The following is a 22,520-nucleotide window of genomic DNA, read 5'->3' as shown; positions in this document are numbered from 1 at the left end:
GCGGCCGGGGGAGCGGCCGCCATGATCTCCCCCCCGCCCAGCGGCAGGAGGGCAGCGCCCGCCCGCCATTGGCCAGTTCAAGCCCCGCGGCCGGGCCAATCAGGGCGGCGCCGGGCGATTCAAACGCTCGTTGTGCGGCTATGGCGGCGCGCGCGGCTCCGCAGCTCCCGGCCAGCCGCAGGTCCGAGCCTGCATTCCGCGGTAAGGCCGGGGGAACGGGGGCAGCGGGACACACGGGGACCTCGGGGCACCGAGCGGCCGAGCCGCTTCCCTCCGCCCGTCACCCGCCTGCCCGCGCGGGGCCGAGCGTTAGCAGCCGCCGTTGCAGCGTCGCGCGTCAGGGCAGCCGGTGGGAGAGAGGAGCTGGGCGCTCTCCGGGCAGTGGGAGGTGAGGGTAGGCGCCCCAGGCGAGGGCGGACACCGGGCACGTCCTGGCAGCAGCGCTCGCTGTCGTGGTCTTAGGGTTTGCGAGCGGGCGTACGAGACTTCACCTTCCCTTGACAGGGCTGGGGCCGGTGCGGACCCACCCCACCCATCCTACCCCCTGCCCCAGACAGAGCTCCCGGGGTAGAAGCCTTCCCTCCTGACAAACGGGACGCTCTCTTGTTAAGGGCATTCCCTTGAAAGCAGCAAGCGCGCCGCCGACCTAGACCCGAGCTCTTGTGCTTCTTTACCTTCTGACCGGTTTGGCTTCTGCCAGTTAAAGAAACGGAGTTGCTTTGGTTTGGCTTTGCTGGCTGTGCGAGGGGCGGGGAGAGCCGTTTTGGAAGCAGAAGGTGCTGGGAGCTCTGGGATGCACGCCGAGCTCCCTGCCGAGATTGCTGTCCTTGGCAGGGGCACCGCCGCTGTAGGAGCCGTGGTAGCCCCTTCAGCAGCAGGTGATGGACGCTGCCTTCTGTACGCTTTGTCCAGGGAAGGGCAAGGAGCTCGGGAAGCGTCTGGAGCACAAGTCCTATGAGGAGTGGCTGAGGGAGCTGGGGGTGCTCAGCCTGGAGAAAAGGAGGCTCGGGGGGACTTTATCTCTCTACAGCTGCCAGAGAGGAGACTGTAACCAGGTGGGGGTCAGTCTCTTCTCCTAGGTAACCAGTGACAGGACAAGAGGACATAGTGTCAGGCTGTGTCAGGGGAGGTTTTGCGTTGGACATTAGGAAAAATTTCTTGACAGAAGAGGTGATTAGGTATGGGAGTGGACTGCTCAGGGAGATGGGTGGGGTCAGCATCTCTGGAGGGACAGTAACAGCTGTTCTTAGGGCCTTTCAGGACCACTTTGTGCTGTTATTAACACTCCTAGTAGTCTAACATTTGCACAAATGCCTGCGTGACAGTGAAAGAAAAGCAGTGATTTTACAAATGATCAGCTGGGTTCGTGTGCATGGTGTTTTCCATGTATGCTATACTTGCTATTGCCACAAGTGAAAAGTGTGCTTGCTGAACCAACAGTAGCTATGTGAAATGCTGGACAGGCATCGTGAAGATCAAAGAGCAAGCCTGACTTCTTCACATTACAAAATTGTGTTTCTTTTAGCTTAATACAGCAAACCAGCCATCCAGTGTAGCTGTGAAATTACATTCAACCATGCCTTGAATACAGCCTTTCTCAAGAAATGCGAGAACCTGGAAGACCTCGAGATATGAATGCTAAAGACTTTCTTAATTTATGGTGTCTATATTTTGTAGTGTCTTGATGCTTTTCTAACTGCGTTTCATTCCTGACTGCAAAAAAAGTTTGGCGTTACTATTTTAGGTGAAAATGCAATAAGTCTCTCTCTCTTAAAATCCACTAGAACAAAGACGACAGAAAGTTGAAGAATATCTATCAAGAAAGAAGATGTTATCTGGTGTGCCTGTTCAAGAAAACCAGACATCAGTCAGGTAGTATTTCTGCTACATTCTCTTTTTTTTTATTATTCGCTAATGTTCCTTCATTTTCATCTCATCTGGCTTCCCTAAGATCATCTGATGCAAGGATACCAATTGGTAACTACAGTGCTCATTTTCAGTCACATGCAGTAGTGACACATCTTTTATATAACACATCACAAAGCACCTGAGGAAGAATTTGGATTTGTAACCTTAAAGTGAGATGTTTTTCTAGTGAGCTGTCAATACATTTTCAGAGTTGCTAGGAGACAATACTGGTCTTGGTGGTTTTGTAACTTTCTGGGTAGTCTGATGCCAGCTCTGGTGCTTGACTGAAGGTTTTGGAACCTGTCAGTGTGGTAGGAACTATATGTCCTTGTTCAGACTCATCTCAAATCATGATTGCAATAGCTGAGCTTCAACTCATTGTGCTACTACCTCTTTCCCCTCAGCTGCAGCATTTAGAAACTTGACCTTCTGTAGCAGATGCATCCGATTAGACAAGTTGGTACTCATTAAACATGAGAAATTATACCTGCAGAAAATTCTAATCTGTTAGCTCTTTATGGTGTAAGAAGGGATGTTTTCCAGCATGGGTCCTGATCAGTGGTTGCTCAACCATTTACTTTGCTGGAGGAATGGCACAATCTAATCAGAAATGCTTCAGTATGAGTTCAGTCTGCAGACTGCCAACTGAACCACGTGAACATCCTCTAAAAATATATTCCTTTGTTGCGTGATTTAAGATGTCTTTTTTTTTAAGCAGTAGCAGAACTAGGAGAGCGACTAGCAGTAAACTGCAAGACAAGTTACAGCTCTCAACATCTCCAAAGCCAGAAATGGTAAGTTTTTGATTGATATTTAAATACTGATGGCACTCTGTTTCTATGGCTACAACATTCCACTTACTTGAGTTGTATTTATGTTGTATGACTTCCAGAGCATGAGAGGCTTGCAGGTAGAGAGGTGCAGTTTGTTGAAACTTTATTCAGTCCCTGCTTATTATGCTTTACTAGCTTTTTGGAAAGCTTTTACATTACAGTAGGTAATGGATCAGATTGATATTCAGCTTGTATGTGATGGAAGAGAGGGGTAGAGAACAACACCATTATTGCTGAAAGATGCTTAAATTTTAACAACTTTTCTCAATCTCAGAATTTTTTGCATACATTTTGAGTCTTCAAGGAAGTTATTTAAAATCTGAGTAAGGTCTTCTGTCAGAATAAAAAAAGTTTTCTATTTGTACTCTGTTACTTGGAAGAAAACCAAACCTTTAACAGAACTATTGAGTGTGTATGGTTTTTCAGTTGTGTGCTGGCAAAACTAATGTAATCAGAAGTAGATGCCAATACCTAATCACAGTTTGAGGGAATGTGTTCCTTGTATGATTTCATGTCACTTTCCTGGAATTAAGATGCAAATAGTTGTGTTGCTTAGAAATAGTAAAATAGAGATTATTCTCCAGACCTGTTCTCAGGGAAAGGTGAGGAAAAAATAGATATAACACCTGTGTTCATGTTAGAGGGTTTTGAGTTTGGGTTTCAAAAGATTTGAGACCTGGACTTGTATTTGGGCAGTTAAAAGCCAGCAGTTGCTTTAAGAGTTTTGTTTCTTACTTCCAAGGCAGAATTTAAGCAGTTTTTATTTGATTTTTAATGTGAATTCTGCAGTAATAGTTGACAAATACTTTACTCATATTTATATGTTACTTCTGTAGGCACTTTTATACTGGCATTTACTGCTAAGCACCTTAGTCCTATGAATCAGTGGAAGTCTCTTTGGAAACAAGTAACATGCAGCATGAACGTACTTCTAACATTTCCATGAATTTGCCTTTGATTTCAGGAGAATAAAGAGAATGCTGATAAACTGCCATGGAATGAATCAATCATAAGCTCAGAAAAAAATGTTACTTTAAACTCTTCCACAATCCCACTGACAAGTTCCATATCAGGGACAAACTGTAATATTGAAGGTCAAGCACCAAAGAATAAAGTTATTGATATAAAATATCCACATGCATCCCTTACCAAGGCCTTCTTGGAAATAAAAAGAATTAAAGAGAGGCATTTGAAAGGAGAAAAACAAAATGCAAATATCAGCATACCAAAGAAACCACCTCTTGGCAGATACCGTGGCAAAGTTATCCAATCCAAGATAAATTCTTTCCGAAAAACAGTAAAAACTGAGGAAGAAAAGAGTTCTTTGCCAGACAAGAAGCTAGCTGCTTCTGCCACCAAACAAGCAGCAAATTTTTCATCCACAAAAAGCTGTAGTGCAGTTCTTAAGACCATGAAAGTCTCAAACAACCCCAAGTCTGTAAAATCAAATGGTGTTGTACCATTTCACAGCAAACCATCTGACAAAGGTGTTACTAACTCGCAGTCTGGTCTGAAGAAACAGCTGACGTTTACTGTGGCACCAAAGCAGGTCACAGCCCCAAAAGTGGTTGGTGGAAGGGGACCACGGCCACTGAAGGCTGCTTCTAGCAATCCTGATCACAAAGTGCAGAGTGTGAAGAAACGGGCAGATTTTTGTGAAGATGCAAGACCAGAAGCTCCAGCAAAATCCACTTCTGTTCCTGGTACAAAATCAGGACAGAATTCTAAAACTGATGGCAACAGAAAATCTATTCTGTTCAAAGAGTCAGCAGAAGAGAGGAGGTAACTAAATTACCACTGTAGCTTGATCTTGGAAGTTACTTCTAGGACTTTTTTTCCTAGAATATCTAGTTTGATCTATTTCTTGTTGTATATACTCTGAAAAATAGAGAACTAAATCTTTGGACTTGATGCCTAATCTTTAGCAGACTAAAACTTTAGACATAAACTGAGAAATCGAGATTCAAACTTCAAACTAGTTGCAACAGCTCTCCAGGCTTACAACTTGTCCTGTGCAGTTAAAAATAGGTGTTGCTGGAGCTGTTTTTTAGTCTAAGTGTTGTGACAGCCTAATGCATGACAGATAATCTTGTAAATTCACATGCATCTCACAGTTTAAAAGCAAAATTACTGAGGCAGGAGGTATATAAGAGAGCATCTTTACAGACTGAAGGAGAGCACTTGTCAATGACATTTTTCAGTTTGGTGAATGCAGCACAGACAATGAGTGGGAATATGGTTCACAGCCTAAAAGTTATTTAATATTCTTCATATAGATCTCCTTGTAGTCACATTTACTAAAAATTGGTGGTCTAGGGGGTAGGGTTGAAATGAAACATTAAAACTGAATTAAACTTCACGTCAGTTTCACATTTTATAAATTTTATGATAGGGTTTTTCTGGGCTGCTCTCCAGGCTCAGTGTCTTAAGAAATTAGTTTCTAGTTTTCCATTTTGAAGTGGGGTTGGGGGAGAAAAAGGTGACACAGACAAATCATTCAGAAGCATTTTTTTACCTTCTTTTGAAAAGAAGGGTCTGTAACCTAAGTGTCTTGTTGCTGCTGGAAGGGAAGAGATTAAAGAGTTCTGACCTGATAGATACCTAAAGCAGACAGTAATATGCATAGTTCTGAAATTTCCATGCAGATTTAAAAGACATCTTTATTCCTTTTGGGATTGAGGGAAGAAGACTCAGACTATCAGGAAAGTATATCTTTGCATGACTTGCCCTAATTAGTGTCAGTCAATGTAAAAAATGATAAAACATCTGTCACTTTAGCTCATAATATTCCTAAATGCAGAGCTCGCCTGGAAGAATGGAGGGCTTCCAGAGGAATAGTGATGAGACGACCTCCTATACATGCACTTCTGGGACCCCAGTATAAAAGTGAAGAACAAGAATTCTCTGCTGCTGATACAGAAAAGGTCAACAAAACTCTGAGTGAATGCCTGCAGTTAACAGAACAGGTACTCAGACCCCTGCCTACTGAGTTCTGATCACATAGGTCCTGACAACATGTAAATCCTGTGGGCATGCTAGACCCATGTGAATCAGATACAGGGGACTCACTGTTCCCCAAGTTAAGCAATATCATAGCTTTTGCCAACAACTGAAGAAACTAAGCTTTACTAACTTACTGAGCTACTGAATAAATATGGGCAATAATGGTAATAATAGTAGTAGAACTATAATGTAGTAAGAGTAGCTAGAATGAGTTAACCTAAAACAAGTTTGCATTTGCAGCAGCTTGTCTGTACTTCTGAAAAAGTCTGTTTCAAGTAGTTCTGAAGATGCCCATACCTCTTACTACCCCTTCTACTTACAATATTTTATAAATAATTTGAATTTTGAAGCATAGGTGGATGATAACAACTCTGCCAAAGGGAAAAAAATACTTGCTTTATAGTTCAAAAGCAACAAAGCTACAGCACCTCAATATGTCAACTGCATTTAAATCTCTACTTTGTGTTGACTATAGGGACATCAAGGTGATGAAGTGCATGCCATGTTGGAAGATCTGACACAGAGCATTCCTGGGGTTAAAAAGCTTGCAAAATACTGGATCTGCTGCATGCGCCTTGAACAGATGGGCCCCCTTGAAAAGCTTGTTGCTGTCTATGAGGAGGCCATTTTGGCAGGAGCAATGGTGAGCAACTTTTCCTAAAATTTGAGATAAACAATTAGAAAGGCATGAAACTATGGCATGCAAAACTGCTTCTGATCTTATTAAATACCTTTATAGTAGAAGGAGAGCCATATGACCTACCTTACCATTAAAATAATGGATTTGGTTTGATCTGTAACCACTCTAGATACAACTTTGAAGGAGAAAGGTTTAGGATCATCAAATTACAGTATGATGTTCTACTGAGAAAGAATTAAGGGTACCCTTAATTTATAGTTGCACTAGAAACCCAAAATAGAGCTTAGTTTTACACTTACTGATGGACTTAATTTCTGTGCTTCAATGTCAGCAAGATCTCAGGGCATCGAATACAGCTTTAGCATACCAAATATTTAAAATACAGGATTCACTTGTGTTCTGACTTAAGTCTGAACAGCACTAAATAAAGGATTTGTTATATGAACATCATGTGGCCTGCTCCACTGTCTCTAACTATTACACCAATCAAATAAGCTGAAATAATTCATTTTGGAATTGCTTTTCTAAAACAGTACAACTTTTTTTTCAGCCTAAAGAGGAACTGCGACGCATGCTAATAGATACAATCAAAAATACTGAAAATCTTTTTAACTCAGAGAATGGTAAGTCAAAGTACTCTGTTCCAGTTATATGTCTGACTTGACAGGTAACACAAGCTGTTTAAACTATTTGTACTGATATTAAATTTTATTTAATGGAAAATTTTCTGTGATCATTTTATACTCAATTGTTGTTGAAAACAATCTTGGCGAAACAAATCTTCTTCAACAGTGGGCATGTTACAATGATTGGAGATGCTCTTCTATTCAAACTTGTTACTTAAGCTTTATCAAAGCTATGTTGTCCAGCTATTCCAGTCTGATAATCAAAGAGTAAATAAAAATACTCTTGTGAGCTAAAAATCAATGCCTTGGACACAAGCTCCTTCACTATCAGAAGTGTGGTTGTGTTACGGGATAGCATCAATTAAAGGTTGTAAATATTCTAATTTTGGATGTAAAGTAGCCATAAATATTCCCCTTCAATGTAACATAATCTGACAAGTATCTGAACCCAGAAACTGGCTGAAATACTTGTTGAGCTGCTGCACTTGAAGAGAATGACTTCTCAGGATGTGAGTATAGCCTGAGCTTTCAGGTTGCAAGTTCTTGAAGGTGGCTAAAATTATTTGTAACTTAAATTGTTGTGGCTCAGACTCAATCCATATTTAACTTTGATTCTCATGGAAAGCCCTAAGATTTCAAGTATCTCTCTAAAACATTCTCTTTGTAACTAATTGCAGCTGTACATTCTTCTATGTTTTATTTTTTAGGGAGAACTGAGGTAGAAGCTCATTTAAGTGAGGTAGTGGAAGTCGGCAATGAACCAAATTCATCTGTAGAACCGGTTCAGGAAATCTTTGAGGGTTTCTGCCATGATGAAGATGACCATAAAACAGAGAGTGATAACAAGAAGGCCGAGACAAGCAGTGATATTATCAAAAACGAAGAACTTGATTTAGATTTAAAACCAAGAGGAGAGAGCTTGCCAAAAAAGAGTAAAAAGCAGAGGGCTAAAGAACGGGCAAAAAAGAAGGGAAAACGTGAAAGAGAACAGGATGAGGATGGGATAAAAAATATAGCCCAAGCAGTTAATTCTCCTGAGAAGGAGAATGACACATCTTATTCAATGAAATGCAATCCTCCTACCACACCATACTCGGAAAGGTAAGATAACTTCAGGTAACCATGGAAAGTCTGCAGTGTCTGGAGTAACAGTACTGTTTGTGTCCTGTTTAAACAGGGAGGCCACTGCATTTATGAAAACCTAGTTAAAAACTCAAGAACTACCTTTTTAGGATTGCTTCCTCTTCCTTCAGAAGGAAGTATTTTTAAGTAAGCTTCTCTATTTACTCAAACTGTTTTGCTTTTTGAATGGTTCACTAGGATAACCAGACTTTTGTGGCAGAGACCTAAATCCCAGATTTAGGATTCCCTCCCAATGCCAACATGGCAGTAGGAGTTCTGCACTGAGCTAGGTAAAGAGAAAGTAGGTGTCTCCATTTCTCCCCTTTTCAAATGTAGACAAGGTTGTATGTTATATAACAGAGAATTAGTCAACAAGATGTAACTGTCCTGTAAAGATTATCTTAATTGAACCTTGAGGCAAAAACCTGGGTAGTAACCTCAGTCCAAGCCAACTAATATTTTTTTTTGCCATAAGTTTTCTTCTAAGATAGCAGACTTAGAGAAGTTGTGCTCAGCTTTGACATCTGATGGAGCTGGAGTCCTGGCAGCTGTCCACTGTCCCTCATAGCAGGAAGAACAATTTCCCCCGATGAAATAGGAAAGAATCTTTCTTCAGGACCTCTTTTCAGGAGGTTTTCTGGGTTAAAATATTTTGCCCAAGGGAAGAGTTGTACATCTGGTTTTAACTGGATGAATGGGAAATGGCCCGTTTCCTTTAGCTATGGGAATGGGAAAGTTGAACAGGAATCATGACTTGCTGTTTCTGCTAGTTGCTGCAGAGGTAACTTGTATGATGGTATGCCTATGTTTAGTGTGTTTGTTTTTTCGTTTTCCTAAGTGTGAAGATGCATCCTGAGGCAAATGACTGCAGTGCTAAAGATCTGAGTATTGTAACTCCTTTGCGATATTCTCAACGCATTCGAGAGAAGATGTGCAAGCTGTCTGATGTTAAAGGTCAAGATCCATGTGTCTCTTCACTTGAGCAGCTGGGAGACTTGGAATCAAAAGCCCCAGTGTTTATCCATAAACAAAGCAATGCTCTCCAAGAAACAAGTGCTGAAATAGAAGAGTAGAAGGAGTGCCTTCTACTGCTGCACGGTGGTTAAAGTTTGATGCTTTTTACGGAGAAGTTGAGGGAGTACTTGTTTTTAACAGCTTTAAGAAAGGAGTTAGCTAAAACTTGCGTGGATAGCTTGAGCTGAAATTTGACTGCCTGAGTCACTAAAACTTTTAAAGTTTCTGGCTTTTCAGAATTGTAACAAGTCTGTCCTGGTTTAGTACTACACTAAACACTTGTCTTTGAGTATGTTTTATTAAATGTTTAATTAGGGACTCAGTGTAATGTTTCATGTTAGTTGATTGCAGTATATTGCTAATTACCTACTGTTTTCTTGTTGCAATTCTTTAGAAACCCACAATCTTTTAGTTTAAGAAAACAAAGTAATGTAGGTGTTCTACTAGGGCAATGTCTAGTCCGATGAGATTTTTAGCTTTGAAAACTGAAGCCAGCTAATAAGGTGTGTGCTGAATTTAAACTTGTATCTAGTTTTAAGGCTGCTTAAACTGTGTTTTATTGAATCTCTTTAGCTATTGAGATTTGTTCATTATCAAGTAATCCCAGATGAGGTCTGATACACTACTTACTATATGACAATTTTTATGTTGCTTTGTATTAATCTGTACTATGGTACGCTTATTAAACTCATCAAGCCAGTTGTGTTTGTACTTTACTTAGTCTGTTGTGGAAGGGAGCCTTCGGAGCAGGGTTCTGCTTTATTTCCCGTTCATCCCGCGCGGCGTGTTTCCGTGCCGGGGTCTCCATGAGAGCCGTGGGGCGGAGCCAAGGCTCCCGCCCGGCCCCGCAGCCATCGCCTTCCTCCTTCCCCATCCTGCTCCGGCGGCCAGCCGGAGGAAGCGCCGGGGTCGTGCCAGGGCCTCGGGTCTCGGCCCGGCCCGCTGCGGTGAGTCCCCGCCGGGGCTTGAGGGGCTCGGGGCGGGCTTGGGCTGCTCCTCTTCAGGGTGAAGGGGCCGGAGGAACAAAAGAGCTCATCGACCCATTAAAACACTGTGTATATACATAAGTAGCTTGGCCACGACTCAAACATCGTCTTAATACCACCAGCGTTTGGAAAAAAGGCTAGCAGCCCCTGCTGGATGAGAGGTGCTGCAGGAGCTGAGTTTTTAGCGGGAACTGGGATCGTGTGTGAGTTGCAGCAGCTGGGGAGCTCTCAGGAGGGGTTGCACTAAGCGCAGTAGTGGAGGAGAGAACACGACCTCACGCTGTGCCATTGGACTTGTAGGCTGGACATGAAAAAGATCTGCATCGCAGAAAGGGTGATTAGATACCAGGGAGGGGGGAGAGTCACTGTCCCTGGAGGTGTTCAAGAAGGGACTGGATGTGGCACTCAGTGCTGTGGTCTGATTGACGTGGTGGTGTTGGCTCATGGGTTGAATTCAATGATCTCAGAGGTCTTTTCCAATCTCCTTGGTGCTGTGATACCATCTAAATGCAGTGAGAGGACTACTGTGAACATTTCAAAAGTACACGAGGGACGGTTTACACTGGACATTAGGAAGCACTTATTTACTGAGAGGGTGGTTGAAAACTGGAACAGACTCCTTAGAGAGGTGGTCAATGCCCTGAACCTGTCACTGTTCAAGAGGCATTGGCCCAATGCCATTATCCACTACCATGGTAGTTTAACTGTTGGTCACTCCTGAAATATGTAGAGTTGTAGGTCTATAACTGAAATTTTCGAAGACCTTTAGTGTTTTAAATTAAAAAATGCAGAAATAATGCTGTAGTCTTTCAAGTTGTACTTTCTGGAGGCCTCATTTTCAGCAAAGTTCAGTAACAGTGCAAAGAAGTGTATAATGGTAATGCTGGACATTCATAGGTACCCACATTTATCACCCCTTGTTTTTTATTTTGGTTTTTTCTCATGCAGGTTCTACTAAGAGAAAATTATTAAAATTAGTTAAGGTCATGACAAAGTTTAGAAGATAACCCTGTGAAAGACAGCACTTGAAGAAAAGTGTTAGAACTGGATTTATAAAGAATGGAAGGATATAATGTTTTGAAAGTGCTAGGAGAGGGATCCTTTGGCAGAGCTCTCCTGGTTCATCATGGAATCAGTGATCAGAAGTATGTAATGAAGGAAATAAGACTTCCAATGGTAAGTGTAACACAAAAATCACCTCACTCACCACTTAAAAAATTAAAAAATCATAATTCGGGTGTATTTTTGAAGCACTGTACACTTTTGCTGAGAATTTTGTGTATTATACAGTTGTGCTGTATGGTTACTGTTTAACTACATCTTGAGTTGATGCTGATACGAATTGAAGTGTGTGGTTAGATTTTGGGATTTTGGGAAGTGTAGCAGGTATGAAGATGCTTAGAATGAAACCCCTGTTCCACCTGATGCCCTTGGCTTGATTGCCCTTGATTTCACTAAAATGAAAATTTCATCTGCAGTGCCTAATGAAGAAATTAGTGGCATATCATTGCTGATAATTAGTTATTTCTGTTACACTCTCTGCTAAGCTAAGCTATCAGTCACAAAATGGGAGTTACTGCTTTCTGAAGCCAAAGCTCAGCTAATACTGGGCACTTGGCTTTATATTGAATTCATGTAGGCTGTCAGCTGTTTCAAAGTCAGTGTGTGCTGCTTTGTTGTATAGTTCTGCACTTTTAAAATAGAAAAACTCATTAACTGAAGTAGGAAAACATCCTCTCAAATAAAAAAAGAAAATCCAACAAAATAGCAAACACCCAAAAATCCCAAAGTCTTCAGCTAGTAATACACCATAGATTAAAAAGATGGGGCTTTTAAAGTTTCTAAATGACTTAAAATAACTGAAGAACAATTCTTTAAAATATTTTTCTTTGGAAAGTGAGGCACTTCATGTGTCTATGTGAAAATTTGTTAGTGTGAAGTTTATAGTAAGTGTATTTATATTTTCAGTCTTTTTCTGGTGTAGAGAATTCTAGGAAGGAAGCAGTTCTTTTGGCTAAAATGAAACATCCAAATATTGTTGCCTTTAAAGAATCATTTGAAGGTAAGTGTAAAAACTTAAATTCCTTCATTTGTTTGAAGTTGCACGCTCCTCAGGGATTGAGAGTACTTTCTTTTTTTTGTTTATAATGCATATTATAAACAAAATAGATGTTTATTGTAACATACAATACATAACATGTAGCCGTAGCTTAATAGTAAAAAGTATTACTTCTAGTGAAAAACCAATGCTTATCCTGCTAATGCTAATACTAATTGTTCTTGACTTACCTAAAATTTAGCTGACGGACATCTGTATATAGTGATGGAATATTGTGACAATGGAGATCTAATGCAAAAGATTAAACACCAAGGAGGAAATTTGTTCCCTGAAGACATGGTAAGAAAAGACATTGTTTTGAACCAAGGGGGCTAGGAATCCTTCTCCATGTAAACTGAAGTGTGCTGCGTAAACCGAATTATGTAGCAATTAAATGTTTAAACCATTCAGCATGTGCTAACTCCTTTTACCAGAGAAGCTCTACAATTACTTAGGAGAAGGTTCAAAGTGACATTTTAGTGAATGGAAGCTTCTTCCTGCTACAGTTAGGAGCATCACCTTCATTAAAATGAAAGGACCAGAAGCCTCAACTAATTGAATATTCAGATTTTCTGTGCACCTTTTTCTTTTGTACTTAAAAAGGAACACATTTCCTTTTAGAAACAGTATGTTATTTCCATGTGAGTTTTGTTTTCATTTGTTATTTGGTGATTTGTTTTTTCTTTCTATTTACTAATTTACTGTGTAACTCGAGTTAACTTGTTTATAAAATGACTGTCAGCTAAAGCGCTAGGTACCCATTCCCTAGCTTCATTACTGTTATGTATTATTAGAACTTTCTGGACACAGGTAATAAATATTGCTTCTGCCACATTAAAATACCAACCAGTCTTTCATGCTGGTTGGAGGCTGTTATGCTGGAGTTACTTTTAACTCCCAAATGTTCTGAACATGCTTTTGTTTTCCTAATTTTTTTTATCTATTAGTAAAATATTCTTTATATTGAGCTATGAGCTGTTATAATTCTTAGCTGCTCTTTTTCAGATCCTTCACTGGTTTGTGCAGATGTGCCTGGCTGTGAAGCACATTCATGATAAACGTGTGCTGCACAGGGATATAAAAGCCAAGGTGAACAGAACAAGTTTTGTTTGCATTAATAAACTCTTCTGCATGCAAAAGTTAAACCCCCTCTTTCATAATTTCCTGTGACTGCTAAATTCTGTGGGTTTTACTTAGGCCTAAGAATATAATGTAAATGAAATTGTTGAGTGCATCGAATGATGTAATACTGTGGGTGTAAACATCACCTAAGTATAGCTATGTCCTTCATATCCACACTACTGGTAGCACCAACTGCTTGTGAAAGACTGCATGCAATTTAAAACAATTCCAGAAGGATACAAAAGTGTATAGATGATGCAGTTTGCAAATACCTTGCCTCACATTTTCTTCTTTTTTACTCTTTCCTATCAGAAAGAGGGAAATTCAGAAGAAAGTGTGCCCTTAGTGGTTTGAGTACAACATAGAGATTAAGACAATTCCAGGTTCTGATTCTTCCTCTGCTACTGATGCTGGGGCTTTAGGTCCATAAAGCATTTCCTTTTTTTTTTTTTTTTTTCAATTTTTTTTGGTAAAAGTGTTAGGAGAAGCAGGTAAAAGGAAATACAAAGATAAAATACCAGAAGTGATTATTGCTGTGTTGTCTGTGCATGCAAACTGCAGAAATGATTGGTAGAATATTTAAGTATGTTAATCTTTGCTCTTGAAATGCAGAATGTCTTCCTCACTCAAAATGGAAAAGTCAAATTGGGAGATTTTGGATCTGCACGCCTTCTTGAACAGTATGTGGACATCCCAGCTGATCTCAGTGGTGTCAAGTTCTATTTTACCATTGACATACAGTACAGAATTCTTAAATCACTATTTTTCAGCTGGCATTTCTTCTTTGTTGTTTCATTAGTCCGATGTCATATGCTTGCACCTATGTGGGAACTCCATATTATGTACCTCCAGAAATCTGGGAAAGCATGCCATACAACAACAAAAGGTACTCATGTTTTCAGTGCTCACAGATAATGCCTGACTGATGGATGGGTTTTTTTATTGCTGTTTCAACCTGGCTTTGTGGCTTACCCACGTTTGTTTGGGAGAAGATACTGACCTGAAGAATATTTGTAAAGAGGTAATTACATTTCTTTGTAAGATGATAGTGCATAAAGTCTTCTTACTTGGGTAACTGAGAGCACAGTATCTTTAGTCCTAGAAATTTGAAAAACAGTGTGCAGACCTCTGTTCATTTGAGGGAGTAAATATACACATACATACATACAAGTAAGTATGTATATGCACAAACATAGGCATGTGTTTGCATCTTTTGCTGGTCTTATGTTTTTTGAGGATGGCTGTATTTTTTAAGCTCTTCATGCCACTCTTGGTAATGTAGGGATAATAGCACAGAATGGATTACTTAGATTTATAGTGCCCAGTTATTCTGGTCTTTATGCAAGAACTGTGATTGATTTTCCAGGGGAGGTGAGAAACCTTCTACAGTTCAAGTTGTATCCTACTCTTCTTGCAAGAAAGGCTTCAATTGCTTCTTATGCAAATGGCAGTACTCACTTTTGGTGGAAAATGATGTTTTATTTTCTCAGTAGAATTCTTTTTGGTAGGGCCAGAATTCCAGCTCTCACAATTAGGACTGTGTGGCTGCCATCTGATTTAAGGGCCATAGAATACAAAGGCTTTCAAGTGCAGAAGGGTAGATATTGTTGGAGCAAATTGCTTAAGAGACGTCCTAGGAATAAAAAAACAACCACAACTGCATGACAGTCATCTTTTTGTACATCAGGGTAAGATAAAATAAGCAAGAACATTTCTACAGGAGAGGTTAAACACATAATTGTATTGTCTTTTATGGTTGCTTACATTTATTTTCAGCTTATTTAGCTCAGTTATGTACACATATTAAATCTCACGCTTTTGAGCAAGATATCAAATTGTCATTTTTGGCTCAAATTTTTTTTATCTCTTTCTCTATCTACAGTGATATATGGTCTCTGGGATGTATTCTGTATGAGCTGTGCACTCTAAAACACCCGGTAAGTACAGCTTATTGCTATTGGAAAAGTTCTGGAATTCCTTGAAACTTAATTTGCAGCTGTACTATAGAGTTGACTGAAGTACTTGCTGCTGCTTCCAAAAGAGGGAAGTATTGCTCCACCCTTCCCATGCCTTCTCCACTATATGCCTCTGTTTCAGCAGTTCTTGGGACCTACTGGACCCTTCTGTAGAAGACTCAATTTTCAAAATTGTTAGAAAACGATTGTTTTTTTAATTGGTTAATTTTCCTCAATATCAGCGCTTATTCATCTGGGCTTATTGAGGAGTCCAGCAGCTGCCAGCCTGGTTCCAGGTATCTGCAGTTGTAAGAGCAGTGCATTTTACAGTATCAAGATAGTCACAGGACATGGAGACAAAGGCATCCAAAAGCTTTGCTAATGAAAATATATTGTGTGCAAGGATAGCAAAATGTAGTAAGCAACAAGCATTTTTGTAGCTTGCATCAGTGATACACCTTTGCTTATTCTTCAAATCAAACAAGTCACTGTCCAAGCACTATTCTCCTGTTGGAACACTGGGGACCTTGATGAATGATTCTGTCCTTCTGTCATTTCTGGGACGCTGTCTTTTACAGTGCTGTTGCTATATTTCTTATGTGTTGACTTCCTCTGGCTTCTCCATACAGATACATGGGTAAAACGAGAGCCCTTACCAGGATATATTTGTTTTGCAGGAAAATGAGATCCTATTGAGGATCATTTTGTCTTAGTTTTTTATAAGCAGCAATTTCCTATCATTGAGCTAGTTCTATACCTTGAAATCACAAAACCACAGAATATTCTGAATTGGAAAGGGCCCAGTAGGATCATCAATGTCTCAGCTCCTGGCCCTGCACAGGACAACTACAAGAATCACACGTGTGCCTCAGGGCATTGTTCAAATCCTGTGTATCAGCAAAAGATTCTTCACAGCTCTAAGTACAAGCTGTGCGAGAGTGTAGAAGTTTATACTGATGTGACTGAGTGATAAGGGAGCCTGTGCATAGGTGTTTGTATGCCTCAGTAGGGGTGTGGCAAGTCTTTGGCAGTGTCACAGCTATTGAGGCAGAGCCCAGAGCTGGGATTCCAAGGAGAGGAATATTCTTCCCTTATTAGCAGCGTTGAGAAGTTGTATATTTGTTTTATGTGATGGTTACATATGCTCTTGAATAATCTGTCGGAGGTGATACAAAAAGGTGACATACCATGGGCACTTGGCAGTCTGCAGCCAAGCCAGCAGAATGCACACCAAGAAGACTTCCTGCATGGGAGATAGAAGTTCTCAGACATTAGATTTGCAAGAGGATGTTTGTACTTTTACAGGCTACTTTTGATGATTTTTTTTAAATGAAAGTCTGCATATATCCTAGCTTGCTGTTTCACTCTTGCAGTTTGAGTCTGATCCCAAGTATATGAGTTGATGAATTTGATTTCTATAAAAATCAAATTTGAACAATCATTAATTTACAGGAGTAATTCCTATCTGCTTTTCAGTTGTACAGGTTATCTTAAATTATGTCAGCTACTTTTTACCTTATGCTTAAACTCTGTGCTCTAATATTAATTTATTTTTAATGCAGTTTCAAGCCAACAGCTGGAAACATCTCATCCTTAAGATATGTAAAGGGTCCTACGATCCACTTCCATCTCACTATTCCTTTGAACTTCATTACTTAATAAAGCAGATGTTTAAGAGAAATCCCCAGAATCGTCCATCAGCCAGTACTATTCTTGCAAGAGGCTGCTTAACCAAACTTGTAAAAAATTGTTTGCCTTCTGAGGTATGGTATATTCTTCATCCCAAGATTTAAGCCACACTATCTTCATTTTAGATACTAAATCCTTTTCATTTGTAGCTTGTTAGTGTATAGCTATAAAATGTAGTGTTGTGCAGGTCCTACTATAGAAGCCATACAATTGTAGTCTTATCAGAAAATTTAAGGTTTTGAAAGTGTTTCTTTTGAAAATTAAATTTGGATATTGACCTGATGTAGACAAAATTAAATATTGTTAGCTGGAACAGTGCTTTGGCATATGAGTCTCTTTTTAACAAATAGTATATGCAGTGATTTGAAGAAGTTTAAAATGATACAGTACTTGCATCTCTTCATACACCTTTCAGATGGCAAATGAGTTTGAACACGTATTGAAAGAAACCAAGAAATATGAAGGCAATGCAGCAAGACCAAAGGGTAAGTCAATAACATATTTACTGATGTCAAGAATGACAAAATGAGTAGGAAATGTAAGATCTTAAATACAGCTATAAAACATTAGTATTATATATCCAAATCTAGTTTTAATTATTTCATAATCTAGTGTCATTGAACTAATATGGAAGAATGGTTGAAGGATGTAAATTACATTCCAACAGAAATAGAGTGTAAAGCTGCAATATATATATTGTAAGTCTTAAGACTTGTGCTAGAAATAAACTTTTCCATTTTAAAATCAGCAAAAATTTTAACAGTTGCATGTATTTAAAATATGACACTTTCTTTCCCAGAATTTGGTGAAACAAGTTATGTGCGTTACTTAACTTTTAGAGAGAATGTTGGACTTGTTTCTTCTGCATAAATTTAGCTAGACCACAATTAGTGCACATTTGGAATGGAATAGTGGTGAGGCTTTCTGTTGAGAATGAGCTCTGTTGTCAGAAGTGTGACAAATCTGTCACATAATTGTCATTGCTCGGTTCAGTGGCATTGATGTCATACCTCTGGAATACCACTTCACTGCAAATGTTTGCTAAAGTTGTTAACTCTTGAATCTGTTCCTTAATGTGTCAGGTCGTGTCATGGCTGGTGGAAGTGCAAACAACAAGACAGAAAATAGGGTAAGTATTGAAATATAAATATAATATTTGTATTTTAGTAATTCAGAATGTTCTGTATTATAGAAAAGTTCTTACAGGAAAATTATTCCCATGTTAAACCATAAATCAGCCTACTAGTTTTCAAACTGGAGTTTTCCTATGTATTTTCCACCACTCTAACTTTTTGATTCTTCCCATATTTAGTTTGGTTCCAAAGTGGATTTCGTTATAACCTTGTCAAAACAAAACTCAAACAAAAACCCCTCTCCTGTTTTTCTAAATTTTTTTGATACTGCAAAAGTTTATTCATTTTCTTTTCTTTTGGGATCCATTTAGAACAGGCTCTTGTGGAAACAGTCTAGTCTGGACATAATTCTTACCAGGTTTTAGGGCTCATGTGAGATTTCAGGTGAGGAGAATTAAGTCACAGGTGGCCAAGATGACCCTATGGGTACACTGCAGCATAGCCTGACTCAGCCATATTCAGTATATTTTTAAAAAACATGTTGCCCTGGGGCATCTTTGTTTTTTTTGTTTCCATAGACCTGTCAATTTAAGGAGTTTAATATTCAGGCACATCCTGCTTTCCCTGGGAATGTAAATAATTTATATTCCTTCTGTTCTTAAATACAAAAAAAAAGAAATCACCAAAAACCCAAACCACAAATTGCATCAAACAGCTGCATGTGTGCTTACCTTCAGAAACTGAGGTTGTCTGTCATGGGCACTCAGTGTGAAGTACAGTGCCATAATAGGTAGTGTGCAATTGCAGTTGGCTTCATGATGTAAGTGGTTTAGTTTTTAAGTCTTCCAATCTTTAGGCCAGGTATTTTATAGCAAAACTAAAATAATTATTGCCATGTTCATATTACTGCTTTGTCTTTCTTGACAACAAGGATAATAATTAATACAGTCTTTACTCTTTTAAAGCAAAGGAAAGATGAAAGTAGCAGGCATAGCCCCTTAGAAAGGAAAAATACTGAGAGTTTGAGTGAAGGCACAAGGGAACAAAGGAAACCGTATCAAGAAGGTAAGTTTTACAGTTTTAAGGCTGATGCACTTCCTTCTGTGTACTGAAATCTACATGTCAGTGATAAAGCCATTTAAATAGGTAGCTCAGACAAGCCTCAGGTAGCTCAAGACAAGAAAACCATGCTACCGTTGGTTACTTCTGCAATTACATTGATTCATACTGCTCATCTGGGATTTTAAAACATGTTTAAAAATTATCTTGTATTAAAAAATGACTGAAAACATTTGGAATAGAGTAAATATATGGGGAACATTTACCAAATCAGATTTGTACCCATAGAATCAAATATCACTGCTAGTTAAATGATTCTTAGTATACTTTGCCTGGACAGGGCAATCTGGATATGGAATCAAGTTAGATGCTGTTTACCAGGTGGTTTTTTGTTACAATTACAATAGCTTCTGCTGTCCTCCCAGGAAGTACTGATCTGTCACACGGCCACAGGAAGCAATGGGAAAAGAGGATGTGCAATACTGTACTGGATGTCCTGGAAAATGCGTCCTTGCTTTCTTCCAGTTTTACACCTGAAGAGACTGAAAGTAAGGTTTAATTAAATGTGCTTTTAATTGAAGTAATGTCAGTGATTCTTTACAGATTTTAAAAGCCAAAACTGTACCTGGCATGTTTAAAATTATGGTAAAATAATTTAAAAATATTTTATTAAAAAAATGCTCAAAAAGTTCACTGTGCTGAAGAGAATTTCTTTGTGGTTTTGTGTGACAGGAGGATTGCAAAGAGTAATGAAAAACACAGATAACATTAGCAGCCCTAAAATTAAAATAATCACTAAGAAATTATCCTACAGTCCTCCTCCTAATACACAGTTTGTGGAGGCAGCAGTGAGGAATTCATTTGGTGCAGAATGCAACCACCTGTCTTCCAAGTACAGCATACTCTTGGGAGCATAAAACATCTACACCTCTACTTTTGTTGTAATTTAACATACAGGCCAGTGACAAGAACTATCAATGGTGTACCTCAGATGTGAGGCAGATCCTTTTCTTTCTCAACAGCTTTTAATTAAAACACTTGACATGAATTTTTTTTCTGAAAAAGGTTTCAGTTTTAAAATGCCCCACACTGGTGCAATTGTTACAATTATTTAATGTGATTCTGGATATGTATTAAAGGTTAATGTGAATAAATGCTGTGGAATTAACTAATCAAGATACGAGTAGTCAGAAAATTCCCAAGCTGTGGTAGGAATGTTATATGACAATTACACACAGGGCAAGGGAAATGGACAGAGGAATGCATTTATGTATTTAGGTGTTCTGCTATTAAAAGGCACAGAAACAGCTTCAGGCTCCATTTTATGAGAGTTGCAGAGCCACCATTTAAGTTTGGAAAGACTCTGACTTGTCACACCCCTCAGCCAGTTCCTGCTGGCTCCCTGGCAGCAGGAGGTTCCACAGTAAAAGTTACAGCCCTTCTGTAACTTTTCCTCCTTTCAGTGTTGACAGTGTCAACCTGAGTTTGTTGAGTGGTCAGTGGTACTACAGATGGAGTTACCTAGACTCTTTTCTTCTTGTATTTCTCTCTTGAATGGGATCTTGAATGTAATCCACACTGCTAATGCAATTTTATCTAAATAGTATTTACGAATGGTTTTATACCCAGGTGGTGGTGTTATAAACTACAGTGAAAACAAGCCACGGAAGCAGTGGAGCAAGGAACCCCCTGAGACCCTGATGAACATGCTCAGCAATGCAGATGTCAGCCTAGCATTTAAAACATACACAATTTATAAACCAGGTAAATCCTCATTTTCTGGGCAAACATTTTTGCAAATAGGTTTATTAATAAAGGCCTTTCCTTTTTTATTTTTTCATACACAGCCCCTATGTATACAGAGAGTGCACTTGAATCCATATCACAACAGGATAGTTTTTGGGATTTTCTAAAGTTCACCAAATGAAACGTGGACTTAGAAGAGCCACGTTTGGAATTCATGAGTGATTGTAAATCTCCACTACAGCTCTTCATGATGGATTTTCACTTGCAGCTCAACAGCTGAATTAGGTTTTGACAAAACACAGACACCTCGTGTGTCCTCCCTGCTGCTGAGCAGCCTGGTGTGTGTGTTAGGGAGGTGCAGTTAACACACTGTAGCCCCATCAGGTAAATCCACCCTCACTAAGGCAGTGGTACCCTGGTTTGAGGGCAGGATGGTCAGATGGCACAGCTGAAGACAGCTGCAGTCTATAGATGTGCACAGCCACAGTCACAAATACTTGTTCTGCACTTCAGTTGCCTTGCTGGTTTATTTTCCCACTTAAAATAGGTAACAACTTATCCTGGTCCGCTATGAACTGGGAGCAAATTAGAAAGGCCATATTGTGTTTATATTCTTAATTGGTTTACTTTTAAAATTAAAATATTTTGGTGACATTTTAGTTTTTATATTTTCAAAGCTTCTGGAAACATATTAAGAGGTCCCCTTTCTGATGAAACTGAAACATCTGATGAAGTAGATGGTGAACAGGAAGCTGTTGTCATAGATTCTGAGAGACTTGAACCTAGATCTGATGAAGATGACACGTATGTCCAAATGATGTCCTTGCATTTATTTATGTTTTGTTTGGTTCCTCTAAGAGATTTTTCCAAAACAACACTTCCCTGAAAAAAAAATCAGTATTTTTATCAGTATCTAAATCCATCTCTCTCTTACATAATGAAATTGACATTTAGTAGCATTTGATATCTTACAATATATGAACAGAAATGCTGTGATTTATGGATATGGGTATGTTTTGGGGGTGGTTCTCAGATGCTCGGGATCTCCGTTTGTGTCACTGTTCATTTTTGTGGCACATAGAGGTGAACCACCTAGGCCTGTATTGTTGCAGTTCAGCTGCAGACTATCAATATCAACATATTTGCAATCTCTTAGTATATTAATTCAGCTTTGCTTTTGATAAAACTTACTGTTTTAAATTCCTAAGAGAATATCTATTGGTTCCTTAATCACAATGGTGCAGGAAATAAGTCTCTTGTGCTGATATTTTACAGGGTAATTTGGGGTTGGGGGAAACCAGCAAATAAAGATTCATAAAGCTATATTTTGCTTTTCAAAATAACAGTTTTTGAAATCTATTTTTAGGGACTTTGAGGAAGATGACCTGGACTGGGTGTCAGAACTGGAAATGGTATTGAAACAGAGTGATTGAAAACTTGAATTTACCTATAATGAGTGAAGTTAGATGTGCTGGTATCCAAATTGTTGTTAATAATAATTGGTTATTAATTAAATAATTTCAGTCAAAAAAATCTGAGTATGTTTTCTGAATCCCAAAACTGAAAACAGAAAATGCACAATAAACCTTTTTAGAAAGAACACTTGCAAATAGCTAAACAAAGTCCATGTATTAAATGTATTTGGA

At 39.1% G+C, this 22,520-nt stretch overlaps 2 protein-coding genes across 9 annotated transcripts; both read left to right on the top strand.

Moving 5' to 3' along the window:
- The first annotated feature begins 68 nt into the window (after positions 1-68).
- CKAP2 (cytoskeleton associated protein 2) lies at positions 69-9,845 on the top strand. 6 transcript variants are annotated; one of them, XM_085060706.1, is made up of 9 exons: positions 69-201; positions 1,785-1,872; positions 2,627-2,702; positions 3,706-4,523; positions 5,542-5,707; positions 6,220-6,387; positions 6,935-7,007; positions 7,718-8,111; positions 8,971-9,845. In XM_085060706.1, the coding sequence occupies exons 1-9, from the start codon at positions 141-143 to the stop codon at positions 9,203-9,205; spliced, it is 2,079 nt and encodes a 692-aa protein (XP_084916832.1). In that variant the 5' UTR covers positions 69-140; the 3' UTR covers positions 9,206-9,845. The 6 variants fall into 6 exon arrangements, with proteins under 6 accessions (XP_084916832.1, XP_084916824.1, XP_084916839.1 ...); XM_085060698.1 differs by having other exon boundaries at positions 2,624-2,702; XM_085060713.1 differs by lacking the exon at positions 69-201 and adding an exon at positions 404-878 and having other exon boundaries at positions 2,624-2,702.
- Positions 9,846-10,006: 161 nt separating this feature from the next.
- On the top strand, positions 10,007-22,407 carry NEK3 (NIMA related kinase 3). 3 transcript variants are annotated; one of them, XM_085060761.1, is made up of 16 exons: positions 10,008-10,093; positions 11,081-11,308; positions 12,101-12,194; positions 12,433-12,530; positions 13,236-13,319; positions 13,965-14,032; positions 14,152-14,238; positions 15,235-15,289; positions 16,870-17,070; positions 17,412-17,481; positions 18,079-18,125; positions 19,035-19,134; positions 19,554-19,676; positions 20,758-20,892; positions 21,552-21,678; positions 22,241-22,407. In XM_085060761.1, exons 2-16 carry the CDS (start codon positions 11,192-11,194, stop codon positions 22,305-22,307), a joined length of 1,473 nt encoding a protein of 490 aa, XP_084916887.1. In that variant the 5' UTR covers positions 10,008-10,093; positions 11,081-11,191; the 3' UTR covers positions 22,308-22,407. The 3 variants fall into 3 exon arrangements, with proteins under 3 accessions (XP_084916877.1, XP_084916887.1, XP_084916895.1); XM_085060769.1 differs by having other exon boundaries at positions 19,035-19,138; positions 19,558-19,676; XM_085060751.1 differs by lacking the exon at positions 22,241-22,407 and having other exon boundaries at positions 10,007-10,093; positions 21,552-22,211.
- Positions 22,408-22,520: the final 113 nt, after the last annotated feature.

This window comes from Lichenostomus cassidix, chromosome 1, assembly GCF_008360975.1.
Source record: "Lichenostomus cassidix isolate B80296 chromosome 1, HeHo_3.0, whole genome shotgun sequence".
NCBI lineage: Eukaryota > Metazoa > Chordata > Aves > Passeriformes > Meliphagidae > Lichenostomus > Lichenostomus cassidix.
This window is presented reverse-complemented; position numbering and strand designations above follow the sequence as displayed.

Excerpts from the sequence above, each read along its gene's own strand:
- CKAP2 (XM_085060713.1), top strand. The coding sequence starts at position 794 with ATGCACGCCGAGCTCCCTGCCGAGATTGCTGTCCTTGGCAGGGGCACC. Across the intron at positions 879-1,784 it reads GGTAGCCCCTTCAGCAGCAG|AACAAAGACGACAGAAAGTT; the intron begins GTGATGGACGCT and ends AAAATCCACTAG. Across the intron at positions 5,708-6,219 it reads GCCTGCAGTTAACAGAACAG|GGACATCAAGGTGATGAAGT; the intron begins GTACTCAGACCC and ends TGTTGACTATAG.
- NEK3 (XM_085060751.1), top strand. The coding sequence starts at position 11,192 with ATGGAAGGATATAATGTTTTGAAAGTGCTAGGAGAGGGATCCTTTGGC. Across the intron at positions 19,135-19,553 it reads AAGGAAACCGTATCAAGAAG|GAAGTACTGATCTGTCACAC; the intron begins GTAAGTTTTACA and ends CTGTCCTCCCAG. Across the intron at positions 19,677-20,757 it reads TACACCTGAAGAGACTGAAA|GTGGTGGTGTTATAAACTAC; the intron begins GTAAGGTTTAAT and ends TTTTATACCCAG.